We start from the raw sequence: 16,073 nt of genomic DNA, 5'->3' as shown, positions 1-16,073 counted from the left end.
TCTGAAAGGGCACACAGACCTTTATTCTGAAAGGGCACACACACCTTTATTCTGAAAGGGCACACACACCTTTATTCTGAAAGGGCACACACACCTATATTCTGAAAGGGCACACACACCTTTATTCTGAAAGGGCACACACACCTATATTCTGAAAGGGCACACACACCTTTATTCTGAAAGGGCACACACACCTTTATTCTGAAAGGGCACACACACCTATATTCTGAAAGGGCACACACACCTTTATTCTGAAAGGGCACACAGACCTTTATTCTGAAAGGGCACACACACCTATATTCTGAAAGGGCACACACACCTTTATTCTGAAAGGGCACACACACCTATATTCTGAAAGGGCACACACACCTATATTCTGAAAGGGCACACAGACCTATATTCTGAAAGGGCACACACACCTATATTCTGAAAGGGCACACACACCTATATTCTGAAAGGGCACACACACCTATATTCTGAAAGGGCACACACACCTATATTCTGAAAGGGCACACACACCTATATTCTGAAAGGGCACACAGACCTATATTCTGAAAGGGCACACACACCTATATTCTGAAAGGGCACACAGACCTTTATTCTGAAAGGGCACACACACCTTTATTCTGAAAGGGCACACACACCTATATTCTGAAAGGGCACACACACCTTTATTCTGAAAGTGCACACACACCTTTATTCTGAAAGTGCACACACACCTGGGATCGTGAGTTCCTCCATTACGTAACACAATCAAATCCATTGATTACATGGTGCCAACGTGTGTTGAGGTGCTTAATGTCAACAGTTCTGCATTGAAATGTGTGAGAAAAGAACTTAGGTAGGGTTTTACATATGATTGCATTCATAGAAATACAAATATCTGGTGGATATATGAAGTAAAGTATTTTTTTTAAATGTAAGTACATCATAAATTATAATTGAAGAAGAATACATAGGACAATAGCATCAACAATAGGAGATGTTCTCTCTTCCTACAGGTGCTATTTACTTAGATATGCTTTAATGTATCCCTCTTTTAACAACACTGTGTGTGTGTGTGTGTGTGTGTAGGGCTGGAGGAGGGGCGGCGCTACATCGAGAAGACGGTCAGTAAGCACTCTGAGATGGTGGAGTCCATCAGAGCGCTGAGCGACGGGCTCCTGGCGCTGGAGGCCAAACTGAGGGTAACACGAGGCTGAAAGATATATTATATTTACATCACATGTCATTTGTTAGACGCTTTTATCGAATTCAGCACTGTGGACAATCCCCACAGGAGCACTTTGGGGTGAAGTGTCTCAGGGACACAACCACATGCTGACTGCAGTGGGACTCGAACTTGGTACCCCCTGATGCAAAGTCCAGCACACTACCCACTGAGCCACAGCCTCCACTACAACTAAATGACTTTACTTTAATCTACATCAAAAAGATAGATAAATCCCACACACACCCCTGAAACACCTCCATTGGACTCCTTGGTTTACTCCAGGAACATAGTGACATCACTACGTAAATCCACACTGCAACAATACTTCAAAATTAACATAAAAGTATAATTAGCAAAATATTCTTTAGGTATTCATTGTTAAAGTACCCACTGCAAAAAAAAAATCAAAAGCACCCAAAAATATTTATATTAAAAATGATTAAATGTACGGATGCTAATTTATATTTTCTCAAACTGCTAATTGAATAATGATCTCATCGCCCAGCGTTCCTCAATAAACGGTTAGCTAATTTAATGTATAACAAAACATCATATTACTTTCTTTATGAAAACATCTGAATTACTAAAGTAAGTATACTTGAGTAAATGCACTTTCCAGCACTAGAGCACAGTAAATATTAACATACATGTGAGATGTAAAGGGAAATAATACTGGTCTGCTGATTGGTACCACATTAAGTCATTCTGTAAGATAACGCTTTCCGTTTATTGCATTCTGATATCACAGATGGAGAGTCTTAAAAACCAGCAGGACGATGGACAGAAGGAGGAAGAGGAAGACAAAGAGAAAGATGAAGACGAAGAGGAAAAGAAAGAGAAGTCATTGAAGGAAAACAGGAGGAAGAAGAAGGAGCAGACAGATAACCGCCGCTCACAGGAGGCGTCGGACATGGTAAACATAATCACACACACATTTATTAAACATACGATAAACAGAATGTACACAATAATGCAGTAAATACAATCAGACAGCTACGTTAAGGGTTAGACATGCATGACATATTTATGGTACTTATCCAAAACACTGGTGCAGGTGTGAGGTAATGAGTCAGTTTGGGACTCATTACTTGCTTTTGTTTTGATTAAAATGTCACCTGTCAATCTGCTGTCAAAATGATGGCTGTAAGGTCTCCTAAATGTTTACAGCACGAGCTAAAGGAGACGGGCCACACCCCCGAACTGACCGCCGAGCATGATGGGAAGGAGGTTCCAGTGAAGAGGCAGATCGCAGCCAAACGGAAGCCTCCGTTACGAAAGAGCTGCAGTCTGGATTCAGAGAGACAGACGGAGAGCAGGTACGCTGAAATAGTGCAAAAAACCCACAAAATACATTCCAATTTACAGTTTCTTTAAAAAGCTCAGAAAGAAAGACTTAAATGTTGTTTAAAAAGTACAACATTGAACAGCAAATATATATGTTTTTTAAATAGCTTTAGATAAAAATGAAGTGATATGGTGTCCCCCAGGGATCCGTTTCAGTTCCTCTTTGTTTTTCATTTTAGGAAAAATTATGATAATTTATGTGCAACATTTAATAATTCCTCACGACTCACCATGATATAGAAATATTTGAAATCAAATTGAAATGTAAATAACACAAACATTATTAAACGTGTCTGCTTGCATCCCTGAACTGTAGAAATAAAGGTTGATGTTGCTTTCCTTTAGGGCCACCTCCTCATACTGTTCCACCCACACCTTCAACTTCCCATGCTCCCCATTGGATACCAACCGACGAGTCCGCAACATACACAACCAATCACAGCCTGCCGCCACGGAGGCCACGCCCTCACCCTCTGTGACTGGCCCATCATTTTCTGACATCCAGAGGGAATTCGGGAAGGTCATTTGAAATGTGGTGTCCCACAGGGATCATATTTAGATCCTCCTTCATTTCCCATCTAATGAAAAATTATATTTATGAAAACAGATTTATGTTTGAACACATACATAGATGATATTCAAACACACAAAGATGTTTCCTTGGGTTATATTTAAGATTTGAGGGTGGTAAAACTAGCCTGAAATCTAATCATGAGAAATAAGTCTCTGCTGTTTGATGTTGACACTGTTTGAAACCCATGTTTTTGTATGCTCCCAATAGTATTACTGTTTATTAGTCATTTATATTTTTCAAATGATTGTTTGTTTTATTGCTCGACTTCTCTTTACTCTATTGTTAGCTTAGCTTTAATGCTAGCCACTTCAGTGAGTGAATTGGAGAAAGGGTACACACTATAAATGAAGTCAAGTCATATATTTATCAAAGACACTTGCTAAATGCACAAATACTCAATTGTTATTTACCCAGGATGCATCAAGAGGCAGCCTGTCAGAGGCGGAGCTTCACGACGTGATGATGGAAGATTCTCTCTCCAATGACGAGTACGATTGTGCATCACCTGACGACATTTCCCTGCCGCCACTGGCAGAGACTCCAGAGTCCATCATGGTTCAATCAGACGTTGAGGAGGGCTACTGTTTCAGTTCCCACAGCGTCCACACTAACCAGTACAGCCGCCAGTCAGAGGGCAGCGGCACTGCTACTGGTTCTGGTACTGGTTCTGGTTCTGGTACTGGTAGTGGTGCAGTCCGACAACACAGACAGTCCAGCCGGACAGACAGCTGTCCGACTCCTCCAACCAGCCGTCACAGCAGCTCTAGGTCTGTATTAGTTTAATTCTCAGGAAATAACAAGAATCCTTTGTATTCCCAACAAGACATATTTTACGTCATAGAACAAAATGTGAAAATCTCTTTAACTTGTGATGAACAAAAAACCCAACCACAAACACATTGATTTCGTCATGAGGGTACAGAAAGGGCAACAATGCTGACTCGTTCCTGGGTTTTGGGACTCATTCCAGCAGCTCTATGGTGGTGTAGGACAGGCCGCATGTCACCAAAGTCCCAGTCCACATCTGAACAATAAAAATGTGTTGGTATGAGTTTGATCCCGTTTTGTGTTACAGGTTCAGATCAGAGTCCAGTTCGTTTGTGCAGAGTCCATTAACAGTTCCTGCTCCAACCCTGTTCACCAGCACTCTGTGCAGCATCCTGAAGACTAAAAAGACCAGCACTGCCAACGTCTGTCTGGGCGGCCCTGAACCAAGCTTCCCCTCAGTATCCAACCCACTCCACAAGGGTAACTCTTCAGACAGTTGTTCTAAGAAAGACAATGAAGTCCCCGATAAGAGGAACCCCTCAAAAACTGAACCAGTACTAAAGGAGCATGTGAGTCAGTACAACCAGCCTCAAAGGGGAACAGGTTCACTGAGTATGATCACCCAAAATGATGAAACCCTGCTACAGACTGATCCCCAGGTTGCAGAACTCAACCACATCCCTGCCAAGCTCCCCCAGTCCATCTGCATTCCTGAGGCTTTTAATGGTCCAGACCCTGATTGCCACAAAGACAAAACCCCTTCCCAAGAAACTAGGTTCCTCAAAATCAACACTACTTTCCCTCAAATCAAAACCTTAATTTGTCAAAAGAACCGTTTGTTACAGTCTTTTCCGGACACTGTCGACGCAGTCTCCAAACAACAAAGGGACAGTTTCCTCAGTACACCCTTTGGTGAACCTTCGGACAGTCATTGCACCTTGACACAGTCTAGCAACAATCTCAGGCCTAAGAAAGAACAGTTCAAGACCTTGCCTGAAATCAGTCCGGGCAAAGCGTTCGCTCTTAGCCCTATCATGCCTACTCTCCATAAAAACACTAGGCTCCTTAAAACCTGTGAAACTGGCCTCCAAACCAACACAACCCTCCCTGAGAACAGCAATCTTTCAATATCGTCCCTGGACTCTGGGAGTGGCCTTGATCAGGATGTACCTTCCTACCAAACCAGCAAAGAAGAATCCTCCATGTCTGCAAACAGCAAACAAACTGTATACTGCCAGTCCTCATCTTTAAAGAGTCATACCTTGAAACAGTCCAGTAGCAATCTCAGGTCTCAGAAAGAACAGTTCAAGACCTCGCCTGTAATCGATCCGGACAAAGAGTTTGCTCATAGCTCCAGCCTCCCTCTTCTCCACCAAGACAGAAGCCAAGACACTGGAATCCTTAAGTCCTGTAAAACTGGCCTCCAAACCAACACAACCCTCCCTGAGAACAGCAATCTTTCAATATCGTCCCTGGACTCTGGGAGTGGCCTTGATCAGGATGTACCCTCCTCCCGAACCAACAAAGAAGCATTATCAGACTCCATGCCCCAAAGCAGCAAAACTGTCAAAGATACTGTGTACTGCCAGCCTTCCCCTTCAAACAGTCATTGCACCTTGACGAAAGTTAGCAGCAAATTCAGGTCCCAGAAAGAAAGCACCTTATCCCAGGCTGGTTCAGGTGTACCTGAGGTCCATGCCTCCAATATCCCTGAGCCAAACAGCATCAGCAATACATTCAGCAACAAGCACCAGACAGCCTACTCCCTCCATGAGCCCTTGACCTCCAGCTGTACCCAGCAGTGTGTGCATGACCCTGGCATAACCCCCGCTGCTCCTCCTCTTCCTCAGCCTGAACCACAAGCTTTGGCTCATCTGCATGTCACCCCCCTTTCCTCTCCACCCCATCTACTAACGCCAGACCAAGACCCAACCATTTGTCAGCCAATGTCCATCCGCGAGGAGATCAGGCTTACCCCTCAGATCCAGGGGCCTTCCCTTCCTGCTCCTGTTCCCCAGGCCCAGGCAGAGTCTCTTCCCCAGGGAAAAGCCTCTCACCCGGGCCCTCCCTGCTTCACCAGGCCTCTTTCTAGAGCCACCGTCATGGGGGGCTCTCCGGTGACTCTAGAGGTGGAGGTGATGGCACTCCCCGAGCCCACGCTGACCTGGTGGGTAGCAAATAACCAGCTCCACAATAACACACACGCTCTTTAAGATGATTAACTACACAACTCACCTCGAGGCACCTAATATTTCTAATCTAGAGGCAATGACCCTAACAGATTGCCATTAGGTAATGTTTTCTTTACTGAACACGCACAGTTATAGTCCTAGTAAAAACAAAAAAATATCTAAAGCAGAAGAGGTGGAAAAAGATATCATGCTAACAAGCTACATAGCCCTGCTTTATAGAAGAAGTTGCACTAACATTAGCTAGCAGGTACTTCCTAATGTTAGCTTTTATTCGAGTGGTAAGTTGTTTTCCATTTTCTGGCTTCAAATCTCAAACGTGCTGCGTTTCAAACAAGCCGAGTTGTTTATCCAACGTAAGTCAGGAAAGCAGATTCAAAACCCCACATTTGTGAGTCATATGTGTAGAAGACAAATTACATCTGGACATTATTGATGTTTTGAATATTCCCTTTAAATGTGTGAGTAAATTATATATTGCAGTTTGATAATATTAATAACTTTAAGGCACTGGTTGTTTGATTTTTCACTTTTACTTAAGTATTTAGGAATTAGGGCTGAAACGGATTGTATTTTTGTGCCGTTGTGGTATGGGGGGTCACGGTCCGGTGCATTCATAATACTGTTAGCAACATGTGAGCAGGTTAGCAACATGTGAGCAGGTTAGCAACATGTGAGCAGGTTAGCAACATGTGAGCAGGTTAGCAACATGTGATACTGTTAGCAACATGTGATACTGTTAGCAACATGTGAGCACGTTAGCAACATGTGAGCAGGTTAGCAACATGTGAGCAGGTTAGCAACATGTGATACTGTTAGCAACATGTAATACTGTTAGCAACATGTGAGCAGGTTAGCAACATGTGATACTGTTAGCAACATGTGAGCAGGTTAGCAACATGTGATACTGTTAGCAACATGTGAGCATGTTAGCAACATGTGATACTGTTAGCAACATGTGAGCACGTCAGCAACATGTGAGCACGTTAGCAACATGTGATACTGTTAGCAACATGTGAGCACGTTAGCAACATGTGATGCAGGTTAGCAACATGTGAGCACGTTAGCAACATGTGAGCAGGTTAGACCGAACAGCCTTTTCCAAAAATCTCAGACATTTCAGAAAAAAAATCTGAGTTCTGTGAAAAAAACGATATCATTTTTTGCTGAAAGTCTCAGATTTCCAAAGTATTATTTTTTGACTTCTCTGAAAGAAAAATGAATTAGAACAATTCAAAAATTTTCTCAGAATTCAGATTTTCTTTTCTCAAAAACCCTTTTTTTTGAGTTTCGACAAGAAAGTCAGAATTATTATCATTATTTTTTCATCTAAACAAATGTAAACGTATTCCCACACCGTACAGGATTCACACCGAACCTTGACTCCTGCATAAAATAACGTAACAGCCTAATTAATAACTGATTAACACAAGTGTGCTCGCTAACTGTGTGTTCTGTAATAGCTTATTTTGTTTGTGTGCACAGTTACTACATAAATACATTGAATTACAATATGATATAATCTTAACATTTCACTTGTCTAGCCCCTCACATAATTCATAATGTCCTCAACTCTCTGGTGACGCAGTCCGGCAGATATTCATAGTAACAGATCTCATCATGAGGCCCAGAGTGAGGCTGTGTGCTGTCTGACTTCCTGTCATCATGGTCGCTTCAGGTGTAAAGATGAAGAGGCCACCGCGGTGATTTCCTGTGAGAACGGGAAGCACTTCCTGTTTGTCCCGGAGGCGTCGCACTCAGATGGGGTTCAGGATCAGATCGTCAGCAGCAGTGATAAGTCCTGGGTTCAGGATCAGATCGTCAGCAGCAGTGATAAGTCCTGGGTTCAGGATCAGATCCTCAGCAGCAGTGAAGATTCGTGGCTGGTGTCTGGAGTCTTCAACGTCCTCGCTGTGGACTGGCAGTCCTGGTTGGGGACCCTGTGCGTCCTGCTGTGGCTGCTCTACCTGATTCTACTTTAACATCTGTTTTCCACCGCAGGAACTTAACGACTTTCAAAACCTGAACTTCTCAAAAGGTGTTTCCCTCTCCTGCAGTGTGTTCTATAGGTTGTTGTGAATGGCCTCCAAAGGCTAACATTCCCACTTACATTGGACACTACATACTGATACACACCTGAACATCAGCAGGAGAGGACTCTTTAAAGTAGAGACACTACATACTGATATACACCTGAACATCAGCAGGAGAGGACTCTTTAAAGTAGAGACACTACATACTGATATACACCTGAACATCAGCAGGAGAGGACTCTTTAAAGTAGAGACACTACATACTGATATACACCTGAACATCAGCAGGAGAGGACTCTTTAAAGTAGAGACACTACATACTGAAATACACCTGAACATCAGCAGGAGAGGACTCTTTAAAGTAGAGACATTAGATACTGATATACACCTGAACATCAGCAGGAGAGGACTCTTTAAAGTAGAGACACTACATACTGATATACACCTGAACATCAGCAGGAGAGGACTCTTTAAAGTAGAGACACTACATACTGATATACACCTGAACATCAGCAGGAGAGGACTCTTTAAAGTAGAGACACTACATACTGAAATACACCTGAACATCAGCAGGAGAGGACTCTTTAAAGTAGAGACACTACATACTGATATACACCTGAATATCAGCAGGAGAGGACTCTTTAAAGTAGAGACACTACATACTGATATACACCTGAACATCAGCAGGAGAGGACTCTTTAAAGTAGAGACACTAAATACTGATATACACCTGAACATCAGCAGGAGAGGACTCTTTAAAGTAGAGACACTACATACTGATATACACCTGAACATCAGCAGGAGAGGACTCTTTAAAGTAGAGACACTAAATACTGATATACACCTGAACATCAGCAGGAGAGGACTCTTTAAAGTAGAGACATTGTGTCAAAGTGTTATGTTGAACCGCAGTGGAGAAGACACTGATTTACAGATGAATAAATTGAGAATAAAATCATATTTGAAAGGTTCATATAATTTCACATGGCCTTAGTGGCTTTAGGGTGCTTGGGAACCGGAGGGTCACTGGTTCAAGTCCCCGATCAACCGAGTTCTTCCTTAATGACTCAAATAAATTAAAATGCCTTAGCTTTGGACTATAATGATGTGCACATGTTTAAACTTTAAAATGATTATAATAGGTCATTTGAAAAGATTCAGCTGGTTTCATCTTGAACTGAATACAGAGTGTGTGATCTTTCCATTCAGTTTCTCTCCATTCTAAAGTAAGCTGTCAGAACGTCTTCATGTGAACTCCATCATATGTGAAAGGGAAGTCAAACATGTGGTTCACGTCTCGTTCTGGTTCAGTTGATTTCATCTTTTGGTTTCTCACAGGATGTGTTTCTTGAAAATAAAAACATAAATCAGTCTTGTTGTTATTTATTTAATCATTCAACAGGTTTTAACAGCAAACAACGTTTTATCTCATAACTTAATCAGGTGTACGTGTGAACATTGAACAGTAGCTACCATGATTTGAAAATTAATTCGACATGAAAACTATTGAAAACATTTCCAGTTTGCGAGAGCTATTATTTTGAAAGTTCAAAATAATGTAATGTAAAAGTAGAAGTACTCAGATCTTGTAGTAAAAGTAGAAATACACAGGTCTTGTTCTTGAGTAAAAGTAGAAGTACTCAGATCTTGTACTTGAGTAAAAGTAGAAGTACTCAGATCTTGTACTTGAGTAAAAGTAGAAGTACTCAGATCTTGTTCTTGAGTAAAAGTAGAAGTACTCAGATCTTGTTCTTGAGTAAAAGTACAAGTACTCAGATCTTGTTCTTGAGTAAAAGTAGAAGTACTCAGATCTTGTAGTAAAAGTAGAAGTACTCAGATCTTGTTCTTGAGTGAAAGTAGAAGTACTCAGATATTGTGGTAAAAGTAGAAGTACTCAGATATTGTGGTAAAAGTAGAAGTAGGCTACTCAGATATTGTGGAAAAGTAGAAGTACTCAGATCTAGTGGTAAAAGTAGAAGTAGCCTACTCAGATATTGTGGTGAAAGTAGAAGTACTCAGATATTGTGGAAAAGTAGAAGTACTCAGATCTAGTGGTAAAAGTAGAAGTACTCAGATATTGTGGAAAAGTAGAAGGCCAAAAAACACTCTTTAACTTCGTTAACGACGTGCTGACACGATGGCTGAGCTGACACCTGACAGGGCTCTCACTCTGGAGCGGGTTCATCGCACGCTAGCCTCGGGGAAACCCAACCAACACAGAGCGGTCATCGTCCGCTTCTTAAAGTTTAAGGAGAAGGAGTTTGTCTACCGTGAATCAAGACATCACACATGACGGTGGTCAAGATATCATTCGCGCAGCAGGATTAATCTGCAGAAACGGTCCGGATCCGACGGGGATTTAACACCGTTACAAAGTTGTCTGTTGACATCAACGCCTTCCGTGGATTCCAACACAACCCCTGCAAACTCAGAGTGCTACACAACGGCAAGATTCATCTCTTCACAACGCCCCAAGAAGCCGAAAAGTTCTACAAAAGCATCAAACAATAGCCTCTGGTGTGTGTTGTGTGGGAATCACACAGCCACAATGAGCTTGAGATTGCATCGGAAGATATCAGGCATTGTGAGTTGAGTTACAGTTGCAAACATTTACATTGTCTTTATACGCGTCTGTATATGGAGGTTTCTTTTATTCCTCTCTCTCTCATTCTTAAAGGTGGGGTAGGTCATTTTGGAGAAACCAGCTCGAGTGCGCTAGAATTTGAAAATACACAAGCTGTGTCCCAATTCAGCGGCCGCATCCTCCTGAGGATGCATTCGGAGACCGCATACGTCACTTCCGCCAAACGAAGGCTGTCCCAATTTAAAAAAAAGACAAGACTCCTCCGAATGCGGCCCGCATATGCAGCCTTCTTTCCCCAGATTTAGAGGATACATCTGATGTACACTCCGCGGTCTACCATATCCCAGGATGCAACGGGTGACGGTAAGGAATGAGTTAAAAAAAAAATATAAGGCTTGTAACGTCCCATCAACGGCTACAACGGTTTCAGCTGGATTCGTTTTTAAATGTACTCACCCAAATAGTAAACGACATGAAAGAAAAGTAAAGCTATTTAATTTGTGTATTTAAATATACGGGCAATTGGAGATGTCTTCTTTATATTACATACATAAAATAATATGAAGTGAAAATATTTCTAAACCCTGTTTGGTTTTCATATTGTTGGGATTCATTATAAAGCTAATTTATTTATTTAACTGCTTTTGTTATACAAATCTTACTGCAACAATTTCGTTTTGATAGGGAGCAAGGAGCAGACTGAGCAATTTATCCAGATACGCGGGGAGAATGAAGCCCTCTTCACGGGGGCCTGTTGCGACCTCGGGAAAATAATTTAAACATAACACCAAAATAAGTACAGCTAGATCTGACTCCATATCGAACAGTTTTGAAAACAGTTTTGAAAACAGTTTGAAAACAGTTTGAAAAAGTTTGAAAACAGTTTGAAAATATTTTGCCTAGTGTCAGAAATTATTACCGGCACTTGTGACTGCAGCTGGTTGCTAGGTGACGGGGGCGGCAACATGTAATCACAAGACTAGAAACAGCCGGGCAGGGGAGGAGAAACACAAGGGCCACAGGTGAACACAATCAGACAACTAGACACACCAGGGAAACTAACGACAGGAGGAAAACACAGAGAGAGGGACCAGACAATAAACCAAGAGGAAAACAAGACATGGAGAACAGCAAAACCCAAACCTAGACATAAAAACGTGACATGACATGAATATCGTGACAGTTTCATTCGACCAGCAGATATTGTTTTAATATGTTTAGATTTGTGTGAAGTCCTGAAGGGATATTACTTGGCAAGGTTTAAATGTGTGGCTGTTGGGCACCGATTTTTTGTTTTGTTTTGTGAGCTTGGGTCGAGTTACACTGACTGGCTGCTTCTCGCATTGTGGATCAACGTCCCTCAATGTTTCTACACAAGGGGTGGGGTATGCACTTCAGTTGGAGCAATGCTAGGGGGGGGGGGGTGTGTGTGTGTGTGTGTGTGTGTGTGTGTGTGTGTGTGTGTGTGTGTGTGTGTGTGTGTGTGTGTGTGTGTGTGTGTGTGTGTGTGTGTGTGTGTGTGTGTGTGTGTGTGTGTGTGTGTGTGTGTGTGTGTGTGTGTGTGTGTGTGTGTGTGTGTGTGTGTGTGTGTGTGTGTGTGTGATGAATGTCTATGGAGAGAGCAAGTCAGTCTGGATATTAAAGTTTCAAGCTGAACGTACGGGGAATGAGAACATTGGCTAAATTGAAGCAAGTTTTAAACAGGGTCAAATATCTTAAATCTAAAATAGTCTTTCTACAGGAGACACATTTACTCGCTGTTTTTTGAATGATTTGTTCTTACTGCTTTGGAGGGACTTTATATTCTAGGAGGAGACTTGAATTGTGCTCTTGATCCACTCCTTGATAGATCTACAGGTTGATATGACTCATGTGCAAAACACTGCTTAGATACAGTATATCAAGGGTCTCAGGTTAAGTGAAGTTTGGATAAGAGGGAATGTTCTTGCTATTCAAGCTCATATAAAACTCATTCACGCATTGATTATTTTTTTATTCCTGTGGAGCTTCTGTCCAAGGTCAAAAGCTGTGGTTACAGTAGAATTGTAATAAGTGACGACGCAGCAGTGTTTATGGAGATCAATTTAGGATTTAGGTTTGAACGTCAAGCAAGATGGAGGTTACACGTTGATCTACTTCAAGACCCAGACTTTGTTACATTTATGGAAAGTTGCATTGAGAATGATTTTGAACTAAATAAAGATGAAGCTTCAGCCAGCATTAGATGGGAGGCATGTAAAGCTTATGTAAGAAGAGAAATGATCCGTTTTACAAATTCTAAAGCTAAGCAGCATAATCAAGAATTACAAACATTAGAAAACAAAATGAAGAAAGCAGAGACTGAAATGTACGGTCCCAATGATCCTGAAAGATGACGTGATCTATCCGTCATGAGAGCTACGATAAGTTAACAAGTGACAGAGTGGCTGAAAGCCTGGACTAAACAAACGCACTACGACCAAGAGGAAACAGCGGCCTGGAGAGTAAAGAACATGCAAGCAGAAAGAATAATCAATGATATAAAGTCAGTGTCTGGTAACTTAACTGCAGACCCACAAGAGATCAATAATCATTATTAGAGACTTTTATAAATCACAATACACAGAAAACAGGGAAGCTCAGAGCGATCTCCTTGATAGGCTTCAGTTACTCCGTCAGATGGTGACAAGGCTAAACTAGAGAGTCCATTGACAATAGCCGACCTTTGTGAAGCTATAGGGAATATCAGCAGCGCTAAAGCACCCGGAGCAGACGGGTCCCAGAGAGTTTTATAAAACATTTAAAAAACAACTTGTAGCCGCTTCTCGATGTGAAGAATCTTTTGTCAAAGCAGCGCTCCCAGATTCATTGAGATTAGCTTTGATAACTTTAATATTAAAACCAAACACGCCACCAACAGAATGCTCATACAGACCAGTTAGCTTCATGGGCTGTGATACTGAAATACAAAGCTCTTTCTGGACGATTGGATAAATATCAGCCTCAATGAATTGTTGATGATCAACGAGGGGGATTTCACAACATCAGAAGAGTTTTAAATATACTGCATGAGAAACGAAGGACACAGCAAAGCTTCCAGTGGATGCGTGTCAAGCATTTGATAGGATGGAATGGACTTATCTTTTTGAAGCACTTCCCAGATTGGGGTTTGGTGAAACCCTCCTGAAATGGATTCAGCTGCTAAACACAAACCCAACCGTTGAGATCCGAACTAACAACACTATCTCGACCCCTTTAAGTTAGAGAGACCTACCCGACAGGGTCTCCACTGTATTTACATTAGCAATCGAACCTTTAGCTATGGCCGTTACAGCACATGCAGAATGACCAGGCATTACTCTTGGGGGGTAGAACATCGCGTTTCTTTGTACGCAGATGATATCATATTTTTCTTCACAAATATAAAACATAGTATTCCCAATTTAATGAGCGTAATAAAGGAATTTGGTGAATCTTCTGGATACAACATGAATAACTCTAAATCAGTGTTGATGTTTCTGAATGACAAAGAGAGACACAGTCCCACAGCAGATACTCCATTCATGACAACAACTGACGGTTTCAGATGTTTGGGTGTTAAGATCTCTCCTGAACTCAGAGTCATAGTTCCAGCTGGTTATGATCCCCTGGTAGACGGAGTGACTGAGAAACTAAGCCGCTGCTCCAACTTGCCTGTATCTATGATCGGACGAATAAATATCATAAAAATCACCACCTACCTCCATTAGTATATTATAATCAAACGCTTCCATTGCCACTGCCAAATATGTTCTACGAAAAGCTTAACAAATGATTTAGTCAACTCACCTGGAACAGCAGAAAAGCCAGACTCCGTCTTAAACTATTAAACCTACCTTATGAGAGGGGGGGTCTTCAATCCCCTAATCTTAAATGGTGTTATATGGCTGCCCAACTAAACTCAGCTTCATATTATGTTTGTACAACAACACCCCCGACTTGGGTAAGCATGGAGCAGACATCAGCTCCATGTCCAGATCTGACATTACACATGTCTCTTTACTCTTCAGATATCAAGACATTGAAGAAACGTACAGCAGGCGACCCACCTACGCTGTCTCAATGGACTCCTGTTTGGGGCGACGAGCAGTTTGAACCTGGGAAAAGAGATTCAATCATGGAATACAAAAGGAAGGAGTCTTGCTTTCTTTTGATCAGCTACGAGCAGATATCAAATCCCTAAAAAGCACTAAATATTTAAAGTTAAAAAGTGAAATGTCATCAGAACACAAACAGATAATGTCTGTCCCACCTTTATCGAAACTTGAGGAAATAACGCTTACCCATTTGGAAGGAAAGGGCCGAGTATCTAAATTCTACAACATGATGGTCCGTACATTTCCAACACAAGTTAAACACAGAGCAGAGAAATGTTATTAATGTCGTTTACGTCGTGTTTAACACCGAGAGCCCTCTATTGACCCTCTGTCTGTGGACTCAATGATAAGCAATCTCTTTCTCCATTCAAATATAATTCATATTTTAAAAGTCTTTCAATGAGGTTAGGTTCACCTGTATAACGGAAACGGTAAATATACAGTATGTAACTTCAGTTTTCTGTCTTCAAAATATTTTAATCCATCAAACCTCGACAATAGTTCCCTCTGCATATTAGGGACACTGATGTGAGTTTTATTATTTAATGTTCACATACTTTTGTTAATATTTTCTCAGTTAAAATCTTAATTAGTGCTAAAAACGTTTTTTTAATAAAAGTATTGAAGCTATCAGTACTTTAATGATCACTTTCATGTTATTTTTCATATTTATTTTAAAGTTGTACTCATGTAGTGCAGTAGAAGTATGAAGAAATACTTAAGTAAAGTACAAATATGTCAACAAAGTACTTAAGTACATACTACTTGAATAAATGTACTTAGTTGCTTTAAACCTCTGGTCAACACTTAGCTTTAATATCTCTGAATGAACATCCTCTTTTCTACATTTTACTTTAAGACAATCTTTTGTTTTGAAAGTGTTTTGAAATGTTCTAAAACTGTAGCCAGGGTTCAGAGGTTAACGTACACAAGTTCTTTAAGCTTTGTTGAGAGAAAGTAAAATGTCTTAATGTTGTTAGAGGACTCACACACGCTGTAATATATTCATACAACCCTTTTTTATCCCAGTGTGACTCCGACCCAACGAGGTAAACAAGGGACATCAATAAAAACCAATCAAATGAATGAAAGGCTGGTTTTATAACGGCATTATGTATACGCTGTGTGATGAGTTGCATAAACCGTCCCCCTGTTCTCCCATGAGTCCCTGCAGCAGGCTGACCAATGGGAGGCCCCGCCCGCTGTGATGTCACTGCGCTATAAAGCCCCCGGCCCCCCGCTGCCCGGCCTGA

General features: G+C 41.4%; 1 protein-coding gene across 5 annotated transcripts in view; it reads left to right on the top strand.

Moving 5' to 3' along the window:
* ccdc141 (coiled-coil domain containing 141) overlaps positions 1-9,493 on the top strand; it is a 28,072-nt gene extending 18,579 nt beyond the window's left edge. For 3 of the 5 annotated variants that reach the window (XM_079667107.1, XM_079667106.1, XM_079667108.1), the window contains 7 exons: positions 1,075-1,187; positions 1,962-2,126; positions 2,381-2,529; positions 2,903-3,077; positions 3,546-3,898; positions 4,207-6,066; positions 7,767-9,493. In XM_079667107.1, coding sequence (XP_079523233.1) covers positions 1,075-1,187; positions 1,962-2,126; positions 2,381-2,529; positions 2,903-3,077; positions 3,546-3,898; positions 4,207-6,066; positions 7,767-8,070 — 3,119 coding nt within the window. In that variant the 3' untranslated portion in view covers positions 8,071-9,493. Of the gene's footprint in view, positions 1-1,074; positions 1,188-1,961; positions 2,127-2,380; positions 2,530-2,902; positions 3,078-3,545; positions 3,899-4,206 lie in introns of all 5 variants that reach the window. The other 2 variants (XR_013805716.1, XR_013805717.1) reach the window with 2 other exon arrangements.
* Positions 9,494-16,073: the final 6,580 nt, after the last annotated feature.

The sequence above is a fragment of the Notothenia rossii genome (genome assembly GCF_949606895.1).
Source record: "Notothenia rossii genome assembly, chromosome: 2".
Lineage (NCBI taxonomy): Eukaryota > Metazoa > Chordata > Actinopteri > Perciformes > Nototheniidae > Notothenia > Notothenia rossii.
The sequence above is the reverse complement of the archived record's forward strand: the minus strand, read 5'-3'. Positions and strand labels throughout refer to the sequence as shown.